At 44.9% G+C, this 18,910-nt stretch overlaps 1 protein-coding gene across 1 annotated transcript in view; it reads right to left on the bottom strand.

Moving 5' to 3' along the window:
- Positions 1-3,397: 3,397 nt before the first annotated feature.
- The window catches only part of NRP2 (neuropilin 2), a 122,959-nt gene continuing 107,446 nt past the window's right edge, over positions 3,398-18,910 (bottom strand). Inside the window, exons 16-17 of the mRNA XM_024206359.2 lie at positions 9,090-9,158; positions 3,398-6,938 (exon numbers count right to left, since the gene is read on the bottom strand). Of these exons, the coding sequence (XP_024062127.1) occupies positions 6,634-6,938; positions 9,090-9,158 (374 nt within the window). The 3' untranslated portion in view covers positions 3,398-6,633. The remainder of the gene's footprint in view (positions 6,939-9,089; positions 9,159-18,910) is intronic.

Here is an 18,910-nt window from a genome sequence, read left to right as displayed (position 1 = left end):
CCCCCCCTGCTCCCTGTCCCTTGACTGCCCCCCCCCGGAACCCCCTAACCCTTCTCCAACCCCCCAGCCCCCTTATCATGCCACTCAGACCAGCGTGTCTGGCTTTGCGCAGCGCCAGACACGCTGCTGCATACATGCTGCCGTGCTCCCCTGCGGCGCCACAGCGCCCCCCCCCCAGCACCTGCCTTCCAGATTTGAACACCTCAAAATTCAGGAGTGCTCAAGCTCAATTTGGGCAGCTGTTACTTCATTTCTCCGAAATCAAATATACTGATCCACTGTAACTTGCTGTAGAAAAAGTAGGATAAAATTGAGCAAGAAATGCTTCCCAGTGGTTATTAGGACTGGAATTGCTATTTTCAACAGCCATTGCCTTTTTGTTTGTTTGTTTGTTTAAAAGGAAGACAGTGATATTGCATTGGCAAATTCCCCATAGAAAGAAAGAGTGGAACAAAAGAATAATAAAGGCACCTCAACTTTTCCTCATTTATGTAGGACAGTCTTATAATATGCAACCAGATATCCTCCAATCACACAAGCTGAAAATCGTTCCACTTTACTGCAGTTCTGTAACCATATGGGAACCAATCCTGTCTGTGTTCTGTGCACATCTAAAATCCCTGCTGAATGACCTGCCCTGGGAGTGAGTTACCAGTGACCCGGGGCTGCGGCAGAAGGAGGGTGCAGGTTGGGTGGGGGAGAGCCCAGGGCTGGGGCGGCAGGGGGTTGCGGGTTGGGGGGGGGTGAGAGCCCAGGGCTGGGGAGGCAGGGGGGTGCGAGTGGTGGGGGAGAGCCCAGGGCTGGGGCGGCAGGGGGGTGCGGCGAGGAGCCCAGGGCTGGGACGGGGGGCAGCCAAATTTTTTTTTGCTTGGGGCAGCAAAAAACCTAGAGCCGGCCCTGTGTGCAGGGCGCTGTGCATTTGTGGCAGTGGAGTGCTGGGCACAGCGAGTCTGGGGGGACTCTGGCCATAGGAAATTGGGTGTGTGTGTTCCGGTGTTGAGTGGGGGGGGGGGGCCGTATGGCCCGGCATGGGCCCACCCCCAAGGGGAAGGGGCAGGCTGACAGCACAGGGCCGGGCAGTCACTGTGCGTCTGGCAACTGCCAGTTTGTAAATAGTGCCCTTGCACTGGGCTGGGCGGAGCTGGGCCACCCCTGCCATGCCATGCCCCTGACCGACACCTCCCCCTCCCCCCATGCCATGCTCCATGGCCCCATGGGGGCGCACAAATGTTTGGCGCCGGGTCCACAAAAGGTTAAGCCAGCCCTGATCCTACTCCAAACCACAAGAAAACTGGCTCAGGGAATAATTGCTCTGAGCAGAGGTGAGCATGGAGGAAGACTTGAGTTTACCCCCTTCAAGAGTGTTCTTCCTTCTGTGCTGATAAGCAGAGTTTGTCTACACTCTTTCGGGAGGGGACGGGGGGGGGGGGGGGGGGTAAGCTGTGAAATGGTCATAGAATTTTTGTTTTGATCCATCTTTCAGTCACACCAAGGACCCACAGTGTATGTGGTTGGGGGAGGCGGAGGAGGGATAACAAAAGAGAGAGGATTTCTAATGAAGGGGGGTGTGTGTGATTAGTACAGGCCTCCCTGGCAAGGGGCTGGTTGTAACAACCTCTGTCAAACACACAGGCGGTAACAGCATAGATGAGCATTCCACCCCCAAGAACTAGCCATTTGTTCTGGCACCAGCTGAGATAACCGCATGAAATATGTGGGAATGGAAAGGCAAAGTGTCACTTTCATCACTTCATCACCATCCCCGGCACCAGGGCCCGGACTGGCCCCAGAATCCAGCTGGACCATGTTTTGGCCTAATCATGTCTGCACTGGGTCCAGTTTCAGACCTCTGCCATTCCTGAAACTGGCTCAGCCTTCCACCCTGCCTGTGTCAACATCTTCAGCAGGACGCAGATAAGAAGGAAAAGTTCTCTGTAAACAATGGAGTGCGGCATGCCAGGAGGCATTTTTTTAATTCAGTGGAAATGCCAAAGCTCCTGCCCCAAGGACACCGAGCTGCAAAAAATGCAAGACTTGTAACTTGTTTTCTTTTTCTGAACCTTATTTTTGTCCTGAAGATTAGTAATTAGGCCAACAGTCAAACAGCTTCCAGGCTTGTGGAACTGTGTAGAAGGTGACGGCAGGCTCACACTGGCATGGGGGTTGTGTCTACAACAGGATCACCAATGAAATCAGGCTTCACAGGTCTATCCATGGAATGGGCAGTTAGGGCAACTGCATTGGACGCTGTCGTACAATGCCTCACCACCATCCCTCCTCCCTGAGCTAGTCGCTAGAGGGCTGAGGAGGCAGTCAAACCCTCCTGGCCATTTCCTTGCTGACTTCAGGACTGGGTGTGACAATCAGAGTGGGATTAGTGCCAGCGGTGAAGATCACTGGTGACATCTACAGCTGTTAACTGAGCCCAGCAGCTTACTTCACCTACAACAAATATCACCATACTAGGAAGTTTTGGTTACTACTGACCTGGGGCAATTTAAACTAGCAGTATCGAGGCAGAAGAGCCAATCTCCTGCTATGTCCAGTCTCCCTTTAGACAAGCGATTTACCACTCCAGCATGAGTCCTGCAGCTTTGCCTTTGTTTCCCTGCTGCTGACAGTTTGCCTCAGGCATGTAGGTCGATGGGATACTTTGGACCCTCTGTTAAAACCCAAAAAGCCCCCCCCCCCCCCCCCCCCCGCCTCTTTCCAGAGTTTAAAGAAGAGTCCAATGGAAACACAAGCTGGACGTTCAGCCCACCTCAGCTGGAGGCGTGTTTCACTCTGGTGAACCCTCTCAGCCTTACCCTGCAGCTTCACCCTCCCCAGAGCACATCAGTAACGATTTGACCTTCGTGGAGTCAATCAATAGTCTTTTGTCCTTACCAGGCCTAATCAGGGTAAAGATTCCTGCAGGGCTGGATTTGAGAGGGCAGGAAAGCAGGATGTCCTTCCTCCTTGGGACACCTCCTGTCTCTAAATGAATGCTAGTTCCATCAGTGGGCCTCCAGCCAAGCTGTACCGTACTGCCTCAGGACTTTTCCTTCTACCTCCTTCTTAATGTCTTTCTCCTGCCTGCTCTAAGAACCCTCCCAAGCTCCATGCCTCAGGCCAGCTATCTGGCCCTGATGGAGATCTTGGTCTTACTGCTACCCAAACGTCACTAGAGTGAGCCATAGCCTTGCCTTGTGGACATTCCCGAAAGCATGTGATTTCCATCTGGGGTTACATCACTCCTCAGCCCTGCCTCAAAACTACATTTCCCTGGGTTCCTTTGCGTTAACAGGCCAAGCCACCCATAACTGGGGGCTCACAACACACCCACATAAAGACGCCAGCATACTCCCCACCCCTTACTTTTAAGTTTTCCTTTTACAAAACAAACTGGAACAGCCTCTCTACTGTAATGTTTATTAAATAGGCATTTTTAAAGGGTTTTTATACAAATCATATAAACACAGTTTGATTTGTCTTTTTACACTGAAGAATCACAGTAAAAGAGCTGAAGCTCATATGTCCTGGCTCAGCCAGTGAATGGTTGACTACCTTGCACTGCAAACCTTGGAAAAGTTCAGCTTCTGCATACAGTTTCTTAAGGGTTAATTCCCATGCTCACCTCCCTGCAAAATGAAATCAGCAACATGACAAACATGCCTGTTAGTAATGATTACCTGACACTGGGAGGGTGTGGAGATAACATACATCAGCAAAGGCATTATTAACACTGCGTTATTAGTGTATTTTGGAAAGGGCATTGCTTGAGAACATGGGTTAACAAATAGTTTGTATTTGCAGATGAGACTGCACCAATTTTATTTTTCCTGTTAAAGTTACAAGCAAACACAGTCATTATACTGTATTAGAACAGTAAAGCACACAGCAGCGGTAAGTGAGGTATCAGCTATGCAGCATTATTGGCCTGTTTCTGCTCAGCAAGTGTGCACATTCAGGTCCCTGTACCAACCCACGTGGACTTGAAATGCAGGACTCTTATGGGGTGTGCTTTTCCATTAAGCACAGCTTGGCTAGGTCCCTCCCAAATTAGTGCCACGAACAGCAGTACTCTCCTGCCCCAGACCAGAGCTACAGTAACATTATTCAGTTCCCACGTAATCATTCACATACACAATACATACAGAGAATTCACGTGTGCATAAACACACATCAAACTGACTCTATGTATATACGACCTCTCCCCCTCTAGCTGCCTACTAGACACTGTAACATTACCATATATTAGTGACTATTGTTTCTATAAGTTGACTTTTACAGGTGGGTGACTATGGTCATTTTCCATTCACCCTTCCCCTTTTGTGTGATTTAGAAGAGGGATAAAGTTGATGAGTAGCAGCAATCCACCTTTGAAATGGTCTGATACATTTTACTATCACTGTGTGTATGGTTGGTGGCTTTAGTTTTTTTTTGGGGGGGGGGGGCAGAGTAATGGGTAGTTTGTGTGTGGAGAATGACCACGCTAAAGTGACCAATTTTTCAAAATAAAAAAAACGGGATGGTTTTGTGCCAATGTTTTTTTTTAGGGACATGAAATAGTCACATATTAGATAAGAATGCACTTTTCAAAAAGTGTGTGTAAGTGTCACACCTGCCAGCTTCCAACTCAACAAGGGTCCATGCTTACTTTTCAGGCGGATTTTTCCAAGTGAGCTTTTCATGAAACTCTCAACAAGAGCCATTAACATTCATGGTGAGCTAAAGAACCCCTGAATTGTGCCCACAGTCATTCTACTTCTTTTCTCTTCACTCCAAATGCTGCTCATCACACTGAGCACTTGTTCTACTGGCTGGCTTGTTCCTAGTACACAGAGCAAATGCTATTCCATGTAGCGTTATGCCCAGAAAACTTTGAGACTGTAAAAAAAACAAAACAAAAATACTTTGATATCTGAAATGAAAAGCGAAGCCACGTCAGGTTCTCACAAGAAGATCCTGGAAGATCATATGAAAACAACAGGATATATGGACCCTTTAGGAATAAAATTGGGTGTTGGGTTCTTGCTGGCATATGGATAATCCATGTGCAGTAATATGGAAACATTCATATAGATAACCCAGCTGTATTAAAACTGAAATAACATCATTGATGTGAAACCAGGGATTTTAAACCTTTTCATTTACTACACTATGGACATAACACATCTCTTGTGTGGCATGATCACATAGACACAGAGAGAAAATATAGCCAGACCACTTGCAAGTACAAAGACAAGACTCTTCAATTAGGCTCTACCCAGTAGAGCGCCCATGAAGAATATATTACGAAGAGGGGAAGGATGAACGCCTTGCTTGTAGTCTGATACATCACTGATCTCTAGACATAGAAACACTATGTTTTTCTAAGGCACTTGATTAACAAACAAAACAAAACACCACATAATTTTGTTGTTGGTGTTGGCAACAGGTCAGAAGCAGAGCACTTCGCTCTGAAGGGATGAGAAGATGACCGCATTTTGGTCTAAACTGTTTACTTGATATCCAGACTGGAGTCTTGCAGCTCATACCTGACTCCGTGGAAAGCAGAGGAAGTTACCATAACCCAAAGGAGAAAGAATGGTTACCGTCTTAGTAGGGCAGTCAATTAATCTAAGTGTGTTGGGTCTCACCCCGCACCGCATCCCACTCCACGGAATGGTGCATGATAATAGTTAATTTTTTCCTTCTTATTCTGAGTGGCCATCACATTATCAAAGAATTTAAATATATAGCTATATATATAGCAGACCATTCTCTCAAAAAAGCCATCTCCAGAGTCTTGGGAACCTTACAATTGTGTGTCTTTTGTTTGCTGCAATTTTCTTATATATATACTTTAAAAAAGGATAAAAGAAATAAAAAGAGCCCTTCTGAGGAAGGTCGCTGCTGTTTCAATCCAAGTTCTGGATTTAATAAATGGCTCTTATTCATAAATCACTTTAAGGCTCTTCAGCTTCTCTCCGAGGGGTGCGTCTACATGTAAGGTTTCCTTTCTATTTTGCTTCTTAATCTCTTAAGAAAGCATGGCTGTTTCCATTGACCCTAACATTGGTGTAATTCTTTCCACCCCCTACGCCGCCTGGCTATGGAAAGTTAAAGGCAACAACCTGCTTTCATTTTAGGCGTAGAAAGTGCAGCTCGCCAGGTTTGTATAACGTGCACCAAGAACAAATCCCTTAACTCAAAAGAATATCTGAATGGGGAGAGAAGCGGGATGGGCTTTTGTGTGTGTGTTATTTCTAAAGACAGAATGGCTGAGAAATTTTCAGCCACGTATTCGGGAAAGGAAGTGGGAAATAATGATCAACATTTTATTTCTCACATCCAAAAGGTAAAGCAACATTTCCTTGGACACGTCTCAATCATTCACATAAAGGGGCAGGGGAGCATCTGAGCTCCTTTCCTTGTTCCAACACAGTTCTCATCATTAAAATAATTATTCAGCTACCGTAGTCCTTGCAGATTGTAATCCGCTTACTGGAGTCTACAACTGTAGTTTACGACAGGGGCCTCATGCCCATGCCCCCTTCTGTATTCCAGATTGGTTTGAGATTATGGCATTCCATTCCCATAGACAACAAGTAATCTTCACCAGCTACTCTCGCTGGAATGAAATGTCACATGTGATTCCGGTGCAATCAGTCATGCCTCAGAACAGCACTTCTGGTGATTCATTTTGACTTTGTGCTTGATGCCATCATACAGCTCAAAGTTGTAGTTCTCCAGAGTAGTGGAGCTTCGAGAGGAAAGACCAGTATAGGAGCATGTACAGTAGAGCAATAACCCAGCACAAATGGCCCCTAGGAGAACTCCAAGCGAACTCATAGCTATGATGGTGACTAGGATTGGATCCAGAGTGTAGAGCCAGCTCTTGTCTTTGTCCAGCTTTGGGGCTACTGGAGAGTTAGTAGAGAACAGTGTGGTGTTGTTATCCAGACCAAAATAATCTGCAATATAATTGACAGAGATCATTTATTCACCTTCAACTTATTTGTAAATCACGGAATCTGCGATGGTCAGATTTAGGGCCAGATCCTCGGCTGGCGTAAATCAGCAGAGCTTTAAGTCAATGGACCTATAACAGTTTAAACCAGCCGAGGATCTGACTTTTCAAGTGCAGTTGTAGTCAGAAATCTGGTTCTGTGGGAATCACCTCTCAGGGTCTCTGTGACCTGTCAAAGCTTCCATACCTAATTTGCGCCATTTACAAGACAAGATGCCATGTGAGCTCCAATTAATGTTTGAACGTTCAGTTCTCTTGGTGCCACCACAAAAACAGTTTGTCGACTTTGCAGTGCTGATAGTAGTAAAAAAAAGGGGGGGGGGGGAAATTTGTATTTTTTAGAAACTTAGAGGCCACTTGAATGGCACATATACAGTAATAGGGACAGCATCTATTTAGTAACAAGGTGCCTGCTTTTATATAACCACTTTTTTTTACCATACCGCATTTTAAGTCCTTGAGAAATAAACAGAGAAGGTGTTAAGCAGCATCACTATAAACGTTCCTAAACTAAGTACATCGGTCTTGACTGAAAGGACGCTTCATCTATAGAAAGCACTCTTCCAACAGGGCCTTATCCTGCACCACTGATGTCAATCGGAGCTTTGTTATTTATGACAATGGGCACAGGATCAGGCCCATACTTCCTATGCAATATCACTGTTGGGTTTCACTGAAGGCAAGAGTGTTACTTGTAACTACTATTGCAGTACATTTCCATCAGTAACTGAGACGTGTTCAGAACCCTGTAGGCACACACATTTGTTAATTCTCACAACAGCCCCTGTGAGGCAGGGGGATAAGTATTATCATCCCAAGGCTGCCTAGTGAGGACTCCCAGACTTCAAACCCTATGCTCAGGTGAACTTCAGTCATAGGCTCCACAAAGACATAAGGGGCAGATTCTCAGGGGCCGTGAGCTGGGTTCAGTGGAACTACGCTGATTCACCAGTTGAAGATCTGGCCCGTTATTTTGATTAAAAAAAAAAATGGCCAAACCTCATCCCAAATCCTGAAATGAATCCCTAAGAATTTTTGAAGATTTGTAAAGTTCAATTATACTTAAGGCCCAGCTCTCCCTGCCTGAAGAGGTGTCTCCTTCCTTTGCTGAAATCAGCCAGTGTCTCTTAAACCGGCCGGCTGCTGTCTTAATTGTAATACTCTGGAGATCTCAAAGTACTTTGCTAAGGAGAGAAGAGTATTATTACCCCCACTTTGGAGAGGGGGAAACCAAAACACAGAGAGATTGATGACTGGCCCAAGGCCACACAAAGAGCCAGTAGCAGAGTTGAACTAAAACTCCGCTCTCCTGATGCCAAGTCCTTTGCTGTGACCACTAGACCACACTGCTTCTTCAAATTTTGTAAACAATGTACACTGCTCCTAGTTCAGAGCAGAGGATTCTGAACAAGCTATGAACTGGGGGAAGAGTTGGAGCATGTGAGATTTTAACAGACCAGCCATTCAGAACCCATCCGATAGACCAGTGGCTCTCAATCTTTCCAGATAACTGTACCCCTTTAAGGAGTCTGATTTGTCTTGTGTACCCCCAAGTTTCACCTAACAAAAGCACAGTATTACTGAAAAAATGCTTACTTTCTCATTTTTAACGATATAATTATAAAATAAATCAACTGGAATATAAATATTGTACTTACATTTCAGTGTATAGTATATAGAGCAGTATAAACAAATCATTGTATGACATTTTAGTTTGTACTGACTTCATTAATGCTTTTTATGTAGCCTGTTGTAAAACTAGGCAAATATCTAGATGAGTTGATGTACCCCCTGGAAGACCTCAGTGTACCCCCAGGGGTACATGTACTCCTGGTTGAGAATCACTGTGATTGTCAGGTGTGACACTGTCTGTCTACCCTCCCAATGATGGTTTATTACCAAATATAGAGAGTCGGTTTGGGATTGGGGAACGGGAGTTGAGGGGTAAGATGGTTTCTGGAGGGCTGTTGGGATCAGGAAGGGGGAACTGAGATGAGTGGGCCCCTTGGGGATTGGAACCACGTAATAATTAGAGATAGGCATGAACCAGAACCTGCAACATAAGTTCCCCCTAAATTGTCTGTTTTATACTTACCAGCTTCATTGTCATCTCCAGTGTCTCGCCCAGGGATTGCAAAGCCGTCCTCTAACCTTGGGAAGTCCACTAGAATGACAAAACATGTTTTTGGAGTATTGAAAATGGTCACTTTGTTATGAGACCTGCCAGGTTTGAACTATTGCAAAGTTTTCCATAGCTATGGCCAAAGCCAATGAATTATCTTGAGTGTACAACAGAACAGGTGCTTCATGGTATATCGCATCACATTTTTTCCCCACTAAATGACCAGCTTTTAAGAAAACGAAACAGAGGAAAAAGAAAGAAACTGGATAATCTGCATACCATTGAAATATTGTCACTACTGTCTTCATAATGGCCATAACTCATTATTAACATGGTCATGGGTATTATACTTATAACTTTCAATAGTATCTTAGTGCCCATCATTAGTTGCCATTAATGGTAGATCCATTTAACACACTCTACATTTCATCATCCCACATACATCTTACTGGACACAAAGCCTCAATGACCCACTTTCTCTTTGGTTTCAAATAAATTCATAGTAATTTAAGGAAGTCATGTATCATCATTACAAGTTTTAATGTAAAAGCTGGTTGAGACCGAGTGAGACGGGGAGATTTGTAACTGGGTGTCCATATTCAGGCATTTATGTTAACATCTCTCTGATCCAAACGCCTTTTAGTGGTGACATTTCTTTTTATTGTTCAGCATAGATCAAACCCTACTAACCAAATGTGCTTGCCGCAGTCGGAGTAGAGCTAAGTTACTTTTCCATGTAATCTTTCCAGTATTAGCTCTATTCTAGGATAAATGCCTTTGTATTTACACTTGCCTACATTTTTCAAAACTAACTATGTTTTTTTGGGTGCCCACCTGGAGACACTTAAAGAAGACCAAACTTGCTGAGCACCCAGCCATCTGAAAATCAGACTCCTCCAAAGCATCTCAAGTTGCGCACTCCAAAAAAGAGTCACTTTTGAGAATATAAGCTACTGTTGTGTATCTTACACGAGTTGCAAAAGAAGAAAGAGATCAATGTAATTAAAAAAAAATCACCTAAAAATGACAAGGTCAAAGAAGTGTAATGTGCCTAAAAAGCAAAATCTCGCCTTTCCAAAAATTGCAAGCTACTGATTAAACCTGAATTAATGTGTTTGCCATGAGACTGTTACACAGGTGCCTCTGTTCAGAAATTTGTATAGGGCTCTACTGTTTTCAAGACCTCCAGTTTAATACTATTCATTTAGCGAGTTAGAGCAATTTATATTGCAGAATGACTAAGCTTGACAAGAAGGGGGAAAGACATACACACATCCATTGAGTAGTTTGAACTGTTACCCCATCAACACTTATCAAGAGGGAAAGAACTTCAGTGTCTTAGCAAACAAAATCAATAGTCTATCCATCACTGCCTCCAAGTGCATTACCCTAGAAGCCTGGGTGTATATCAGCAGCACTGTCCCCCTCAAGAGCGCCTCTCTGTCCCAGCCCGAACCCTAGATTCCCACCACGCCGTTGAAGCCCCACCATCGTTCTGGTTAAGGAGAGACTGGGTGCAATTCGCCTTCCGAACACATCAATGTTGCTCCTACAGGGCCAAATGAGTACGTGTTGAGATGCCTCAATGTTGGGGTGCCTTAAAGAGGCCAGAATTACTGAGCACTCACCCTATGTAAATCAGGCTTCTTTAAAGGCAATATGAGTAAAGGGAGCTCACTGGGCCGTTAAGCAGCATGAGACACGCCTTCCTTCAAGGGCCTGGTGGACCAAATTCACTGCTGGTGTAAGCAGTTTGTTCCACTGTCTCTCCTCATAGTTCTTGGCCTCTTCAGGAGAAATGAATCTAGAACTGGGAATTTAACAGTGGGTGTTTACATGGGAAAGCACCACCACTAGGCCACTGTGGCAATCCTGCCAAGAACGTTCAGTACCACCATCATGATCGTCAGTGCAATGATCTCCACATCGAAATGATATCGTTTATTGGGCATCATGGCTTTAAATAGAAAGCTCCTGCCTGGAGAGGTCACAGAATGCAGAGAGGCACTTCTAGGTGGTCATTCAGATGCTCTGTTTGAATCGGGCATAAAGGGAGGGTGAGAGACCTGGATGGAGCAGAAGTATCTACCCCCCGCAGCCTTTGGGCCTGATCCCAGAACCTACTAAAGTCAATGAGAGTTTTTCATTGACTTAACTGGGCTTTGGATCAGGTGCCTTATTAGCAGGAAACAACAACACAGATACTTTGAAAAGCCTGTGAGTTTGGGATTTAACTTTCATAGCATAAGGATGTAGAATGGAATGCTTCACCTATCTACAGGTCTCTCACTCCAGACCTAGAGATAAGCCCAATATAAAACCCCAGGTCCAAATCACCCTAAACTTTGGGGAAGATCAGATCTAATGTTTTTCAGATGGAGTCAATGCAGGTTTGAGCTCTATATGCTCGGGCTAGGCTGAACTTAGGTCTTTGTCTCGGCATTTCTTCAGCTCCCAAGGAAAGATTGGAGACTGATTGCAGTATCCTTAACACTAGTGTTAATGCTATTACTTTCCCACATAGTCATTAGCACAGCATTTCCCTTCACCCTCATTATTCAAGTAGTTAAAAATGTTTCTTTTAATTTTCAAGTGAAGATGGGAATATGAACACAGAAGGGATTGTTTGTGTCCCTCATAATGATCAGCGATGAGAGACCCAATTAATTAAGCTGAGGCTCTTCTATCAGTAGCTTTTCCAAAAAGAAGGAGCAAGTTCACCTGATTTCTGAGCACTTCTAGAACTTGACCCACCCAGATGGAAACCTTTTAGGATCTGAAGAACTGCCTGAGGGCCTCGTGCAAGTATTCGGAATTGTTCATGTCCAAAAATCACTCAGAAAGTGCTTCAAGCTAATCATCAATCAGGAGACAAGAGGTCAAATTCTGCTGTCAGTTTCATCCATGCAACCATTTTGAAAACATAGATAGCATGAGCATAAATTAAGCTAGAATTTGGCCAACTGCCTGGAAAGGGAATCTCTGGACTCCACTGAGGCAGCAGAGTAGATGCCTGCCTTGGGCTATTCCAAAGGCTATTCATTTTGTCCGAAAACGCATGAGAAACTCAACTCCGTTTTAGTTTCTTCTCAGTTAGTTTTGGTGAGCAGGAAGGAACTAAAAGCGTATCGGATAATCAACGCTTTTGAAAGAACATCAATTCTCCAAGCCTTAAAGGGAGGACTGAGCACTGGGGAAAACTTGAATAAAGAGAACGTTTATACAAAAAGCTATTTACTCTGCTAGCAATTTTCTCTACTCCCTTTGCTAATATTGCTGATATTTGTGTTTTAAGAGCTTTCTCCTACACAATCCATTTCCTCTTTCAGCTTAGTCCTGTAGCAGAGCCAGGATCCTCTATTTATCACACAGCATGCTATTGCCATCGACTTGTTTGTGATGTCATGCATCTGCTCCAATGCGCTGTCTATGGAAGAAACCAAAAAAAAATCCCTTCTTTTTTCCATAAGTAATTAGCAAAATCAGCCTTGGCTTTTTGGTGGCCTGTGGCGCTGAGCCCACCAGACTCACATCCAGTTCCTAGTAGCTACGTGCTCCCATCGCAGAAAACAGCCCTGCATTTGGCATTAATTAGCACCTTTGTTGACAAGTCTCAGCACAGATGTGAAGACCTGGGTGGGCCATGAAAACTGACCCCTTGGACGTACTCCCTCTAAGTCAGGTTCCAGGCACATTGGCGGAACCATGACCTGCCCATGTGTTGTGCCACACCCATCGTGTGCATAAGCAGGATTTAATGCACCTCTCCTGTGCATAAACAGAGGGCTTTCATTCTTCAAGGGCTATCCATCTGCTATCTTTCACATGTACTAAATTTACTTGAAAATGTTAAATGAAAAAATCATTAAGGAAAGTTATGCAAGAAAGTTAAGTGAAACTCTATTTAAGTATGATGCATTTGAAAGCTTTGCCCGGTGTGAAAGGCCCTTTTTAAGAAAAATGTGTTGAATTATGGCTACGCACCTCCAGCTATTCACGCTGAAAAGCAGTAAAGGTGAAGCCAACGTAAGTGATGGCTTTCGAAATGGCCGGATGCCTAGCAGAGCCTGTTATCTATTGTATCTGAGATCACCGCCAGCAAGCTAAAAGGCTAATTTATGAATCCTGAAAAAGGAAGATGAGGAGGTTTTAATCAATGTAGTTGAAACATCTTAAATAGAATGAACATAGCAGCTCAAGACATGGGGCTAGCAGGACAGAGGTTGGTATTTTCAGAGACATTAGGAGGTTTAATGTACGCTGCATTAAAAAAGTGACTGAACATAATGATGGCAGGGGATGTGACATAGGAGGTAATGTGCTGACCTTTTTTGCTGCTTTCGCTCAGATTGGGCTTACGTTGTAAGTGAAAACAGCATAGAGATGTCAGAGTAGTCTGGAGCCGATATGCATGTGTATGTCTTGGTCAGTGTGCTGGGTAAATGGCTTTAAGCCCACCCAACCAGCTCCGCTTCGGTCTATGAAGTTTGGTTTCAGTGCAGTGGCATTGCTGAGGGAACGACACTTGTTCAGAACACATTGACATCTCAAAACCAGCGTGCCTAGAAGAGTCTACCTACAACATGGGCCACAACAGAACCACACGCCGTAAATTTTGCATCATGCCCATATATTTCTCTCTAGGGGGCCTGTTTCTCTGTCTAGAAGGCCAGTTTTCCAGACCTCAAATCATTCTTGTAGTTATTTTCTGAACTCTTTCCAATTTGTCAACATCCTTTTTGAAGTGTGGACCCCGAACTGGACACAGTGTTCCAGTAATGGTCTCACTAATGCCCTATACAGAGTTAATATTACCTCCCTCCTCCCATTTGATATCCCTCTGCTCAGGGATCCAATGTTTGCATTTGCTTTCTTAGCTACAACATTGCCTTGGGAGCTCACATTCAGTTAGACCTTAGATAGGTCTAAGGACGGGCTCCTAGACTGCAGGGCTCATCTTGACAGGCCTGCTTTCCCTGTGGAACCCTGCTGGTGCTCTGAGGCTGGGCTCCCAGAACGTCGGCTCACAATGGGGCAGTGTCATGATGCAAACACCACTATTTTCCAACGCAGGAAAGGTTCCAGGTTCACTGACATTTGCACGTAGTCAGAACCTGAGCTGCTTTGGGTTGTCTGCTCCCAAATACTACAGCTACCGTATACATGACACACTTTACTTAGAAGAACCTTGTAGGGATTTTGTAGACGCCAGGACTGAGGTGAGCTGTCAGAGCTCCATGAGGGTGACTCATACATAACTCCTGTTTTTCACTGCATTTCACTCATCAGGGATGTATGCAAACATCTATTTCTTTCTTTTTTTTAGAACGTATCTGAATGACTCTAGTTTATTTTGCATGCTTGGTGTACTTTGAAATCTGACCGAGTGCCAAAGTGATCGCTTAAAATAACAGCAGGTTATTTGCTGACATAGTGCACTGGGAATTTCCCCAAAGAAAGAAATCCACCTACATACTCATCACTCCCACTTACACACTTATCACTACCCCATCCGCTGGAGAGAGAACATGTTGAGTGGGCAGCGCAGCATGAGTGCAATTGTAAATGAGTGATTATAATGGAGTATTGGTGACCAGAGAGACTGAGTACCACCATGTGACCAAACAATAATGCACAGGACAGCTTGATATATTAAAGGCGGACATGCACGGACACTCAGGGTTAAAGATTTCAGAGTAGCAGCCGTGTTAGTCTGTATCCGCAAAAAGAACAGGAGTACTTGTGGCACCTTAGAGACTAACAAATTTATTAGAGCATAAGCTTTCGTGGGCTACAACCCACTTCTTCGGCTGCATATAGAGGGTTAAAGTTGTCCTGTCCACCTGGGAACTTTTATTGCCTCAGCCATTTAAAACCGAGCCATTTCTTTTAAAAAGATTTAGAGGAATGATCTGAAGCCCTACAGTTTACAAGTATTTTGGGCCAATACACTCTTGCCTTAGTAGGAGCGTGGACCACTCCAGTATTTTAAAAAAGGGAGGACTGGGCAATGTACGGTAGGGACCAGCCTTGTGCTAGCAGAAAAATGGACTATCATAGGCTACTGTAATATTTTCATAAAGGAAAGGCTGGAAATGTACTGCAGAGAATAATCCTTGCGTTGGCTGGAAATGGACTAATTGACCGACAACAATTATCTTTAGAATCTGTCAATTGCCTTTGTGTTTTTGGTATTTCCTAGGTATGTGTTACAGTTACTAGGGAGGTAGTGTGGCCTAGTGGACAGAGCACTGGCCTGGAACTCAGGAGACCTCGGTCCTAGTCCCAGCTCTGCCACCATCCTCCGAGGGATGCAAGTCACTTCCCTCCCTGTAAATGGAGATAATGATACTGACTTCCTTTGTAAGCGCTTTGGGGTCTATGGATGCCCAGTGCTATGTATGCGCTAGGGATTGTTAGTAGTGGTATCGATTAAGGGCCTGATTCAGGAAAGCAGCCCAGGACAGCAAAGCTTAACGTTAAATAAGTCCTTATGTGTTTTGCTGACTAGAGTTGGGGTAGAGTGTGTGCTTAAGTATTTTCCTGACTCAGAACCAGCGTGAGGTAAGCTAACATAGCAAGCTTTTAAAGGTCATCACAGTGCGCACTCTTCTATCTGTCATTTCCACGCACCCATAAGCTCAGCTCCATTGTATCTAGACATTGCAACACCTTTGGTCCTCTACTCTGAATGTCGCACATTACTGGGTGATATCATGTAATCTCTATGGTTCTTTACACATAGAGTGCAATACTAGTACAAGGCACACAAGGAGACCACACTGCAGAAATATGTCCCCCAAAGGCCTGTAACAGTGCGTAGTGTTGGGTGGTCTAGATTCCATATACAGCATATAAAGCAGTGCACCGGTACTTGCATGCCGTATCAAAAATGCTGTGGCGGAAACTAGAACTTATCTGTCCATAAGGAATAAGGGCTCCAACTTTAACATCCTTTTAACGAGCCTTTTACTTCCTTTCGTTGTTTATTTCTAGCTCTTTTTTTTAAATAACGGAATAACAACTCAAATGGACGTCGTTTTGTTTTGTCATCGTGAAGCAGCCTGTATGGACCCTCCTTGCCATTGCTTCGTTTCCCTTCCCCACTGCAGTGTTGTCTCTATAGATGTGATCGGTTGTTGTGAGGTTGATAGGTCCCAGTGCGCGCGAATGGAAAAACACTTAACAAACACACGCACCGCAGGACGGGTTACTATCTCATACGCTTTTAGTAGCTGTTTTTCTAAATGAAATATCCTCACCATTTCCAAACAGTTTTTACCCCCGAACACTAAACACATTTAGTTTACACACAGACTAAATCCCGGCCCAATTCTAAAGGAAAGCCGTGTTTTGGAGAGAGCTTAACGTAAAAGGAAAAAAGCCCCTAGTATCAGCTTGACTGTCCTGCTTGGTATTGTAACTTCTGTACTTTGTATTTAAACCACCTCCCAGGAAGCCCTGGCTTGGGACTAACCTCAGAACGGGGTGGGGCCCGTGACCGTGTATGTCACTATGGACACACCTATACAGCAGCTGGAGGAGTCCTTCCCAGCTTGGATCGACATGCATGCACTAGCTCTGCTCTAGTTAGTATGTTAAAAATAGCCACGTGGCCGTGGTGGCACAGGGAGGTGGCTTGGGCTAGCTGCCCAAGTCTGTACATAGGATGTCAAATGGGGTGGTACTTGGGTGGCTAGCCCTAGCCACCGACTGTGCCGCTCCAGCTACACTGCTGTTGTTTGCATGGTAGCTCGAGCAGAGCTGGCTTCGGTATGTCACCCCAGCTGGGAATTACACCCGTTAGCTGCTGTGCAGATGTATCTAGAGGGACATTCTCGTGCTCTTGCTGTATGCTACATTCTGAATCCATGTGAACCTCAGGGTCAGTTTGCGTTTTCAGTTAAATATAGAAAGAGGGATTTTCACTAAAAAAGAAAAACTAAAGAATGGCGATTCAGAAGGAAAGGTGCAAGGATAAACAGGAGGGGACGAGAGCATGGGGGAAGTATAGTCATATCCCTCTTTCTTCAGAAAGCTTCCTCCCCTATGGCCTCAACCTGCTCCCATTGAAGTCAATCTCAAGAGTCCCAACCATTTCAATGGTATGGGATCAGGCCTCTAGACAGGGGGTTGGTCATACATTTTACCTAACAGATTGGCACAGGAAGCAATAAGAGCAAAGTGGATGTGAGAGATTCAGCGATGATGTCACGCCAGGGCTGACTTTAGCAGGTATGTAGCAAACGAAGACCCCCATCATTAGAGTCTTAAGCCGTTCCACATAGGATCCTGGAAGGCTTCTGATTTTTGCATATCACCAGTGAAAGCTGCGGTGAAATGATGCAGATTGCAGATGTGTCTAATGATGAGCAGATGTACCAACATCTGTGTTATGCTACCCAGTGTTAGACTATAGCTTGACTGTCTCTTGCCCTGGTGTGCTCACACACAAACAATATAATCAGAAACTGCCTCGTATCCTGAGTCGAGGCGACCAGATACCTAACAGATATTTTGCTCTCACTCCTAACGTACGGAGTAAGCAACAGACTACGCTGCTGGTGTGCCAGTGGTGCCGCTGTGCTTAGCTATCTAGGCAACTGGCTGAGTGAAGTGATTCATAATGGAGCCCTTCACTTGCAGGTGACTGGTTCGATGCCATCCAAGGGCGGTGATCAGAGAAAGTTGTTTCCAGTCTGATGTCTGGTGTGGAATAAGTTGTCCACGTGACAAAACAGAACTCTCTAAGTTGGTGCTGCCAGTTGTCATTTCCAGCCGAGAGGCCGAATGTTGAATGCGCGTGGAGACTGACCTACCATCTCACACTGACAGGTGCTACCTGCAGAACAGGGCTGAAGACAGCTTGGCCATGTTTGGTGGCTAGAGCTGCCAAGCCGCCACCTTTCATGAACACTAAAAAGGGTGAGGAGAAAAGGAACGAGCTGCTCTACTACCTCTTGATCTTTTCATCTCCCTCCTTGTTGCCTTTTTTTTGGATAATGGGTAATGCCGCTATCCCTCAAACTGGCAGTCACGTCTGAGATTGCTATTGGTGTCTCTGAAGCCACTGATGGAAGTGCTGTGGCCAAGAGCCAGGATGCTGTCTAGCTTCTGGTCCCTTCCTAGAGTCTTTGAGCCGGAGTCTGCTGCCACTTACTCTGGTGTAAATCAGGAAAAGCTGTGCTGAAGTCTTGTAAGTCTGGCAGTGTAAACCCAGTGTCAAGGAGAGCAGACTCTCGCCTCCTCAGTTCACAGCTCAGGAAAAGCAAATGTACCCTCTCAAATGAGAAACAAAATCCAATTATTGATGCTATCTGCCATAGGCACTCCTGGGGGAGCTGCCCGGAAATCAGAAGCATTCTCCCAGCAAGGCATGTGGCCCAGTGTGTGTCCAGTCATGCTGCTCACTGAATAATTATTGCACCTTCTGGACCTCTTCTTGAGCAATTCTTCATCTAAGTCACACCCTGTGTGAAGGGGTAGCCCAAGAAGGAAGCAGCCCAGAACTTTCAACAGCACAGCACAGCACACAATTTTTTTCTTCTTTAATGCTGTGATTTGTTGCTGCTTCTTTTGTCCTGTCCTACAATGGGTAGAATATTCAGGCAGATGCACACTTACTATTCATGGTGTTTGTGTTGATTGTGCCTAGTACAATGGAGCTGCAGCCTATAAGTGCTTCCATAATACAAATAAAATCATCAGATGCCTTGGCTTCACTTTGGTGTCCAGAGTCACCCATAAAGGCTGATTACTGTGAACATACTTTTCTGGCATAAATATGATCCTTC

Source organism: Terrapene carolina, unplaced genomic scaffold (genome assembly GCF_002925995.2).
Source record: "Terrapene carolina triunguis isolate 2854851 unplaced genomic scaffold, T_m_triunguis-2.0 Scaffold62, whole genome shotgun sequence".
NCBI classification, from domain to species: Eukaryota; Metazoa; Chordata; order Testudines; family Emydidae; genus Terrapene; species Terrapene triunguis.
This window is presented reverse-complemented; position numbering and strand designations above follow the sequence as displayed.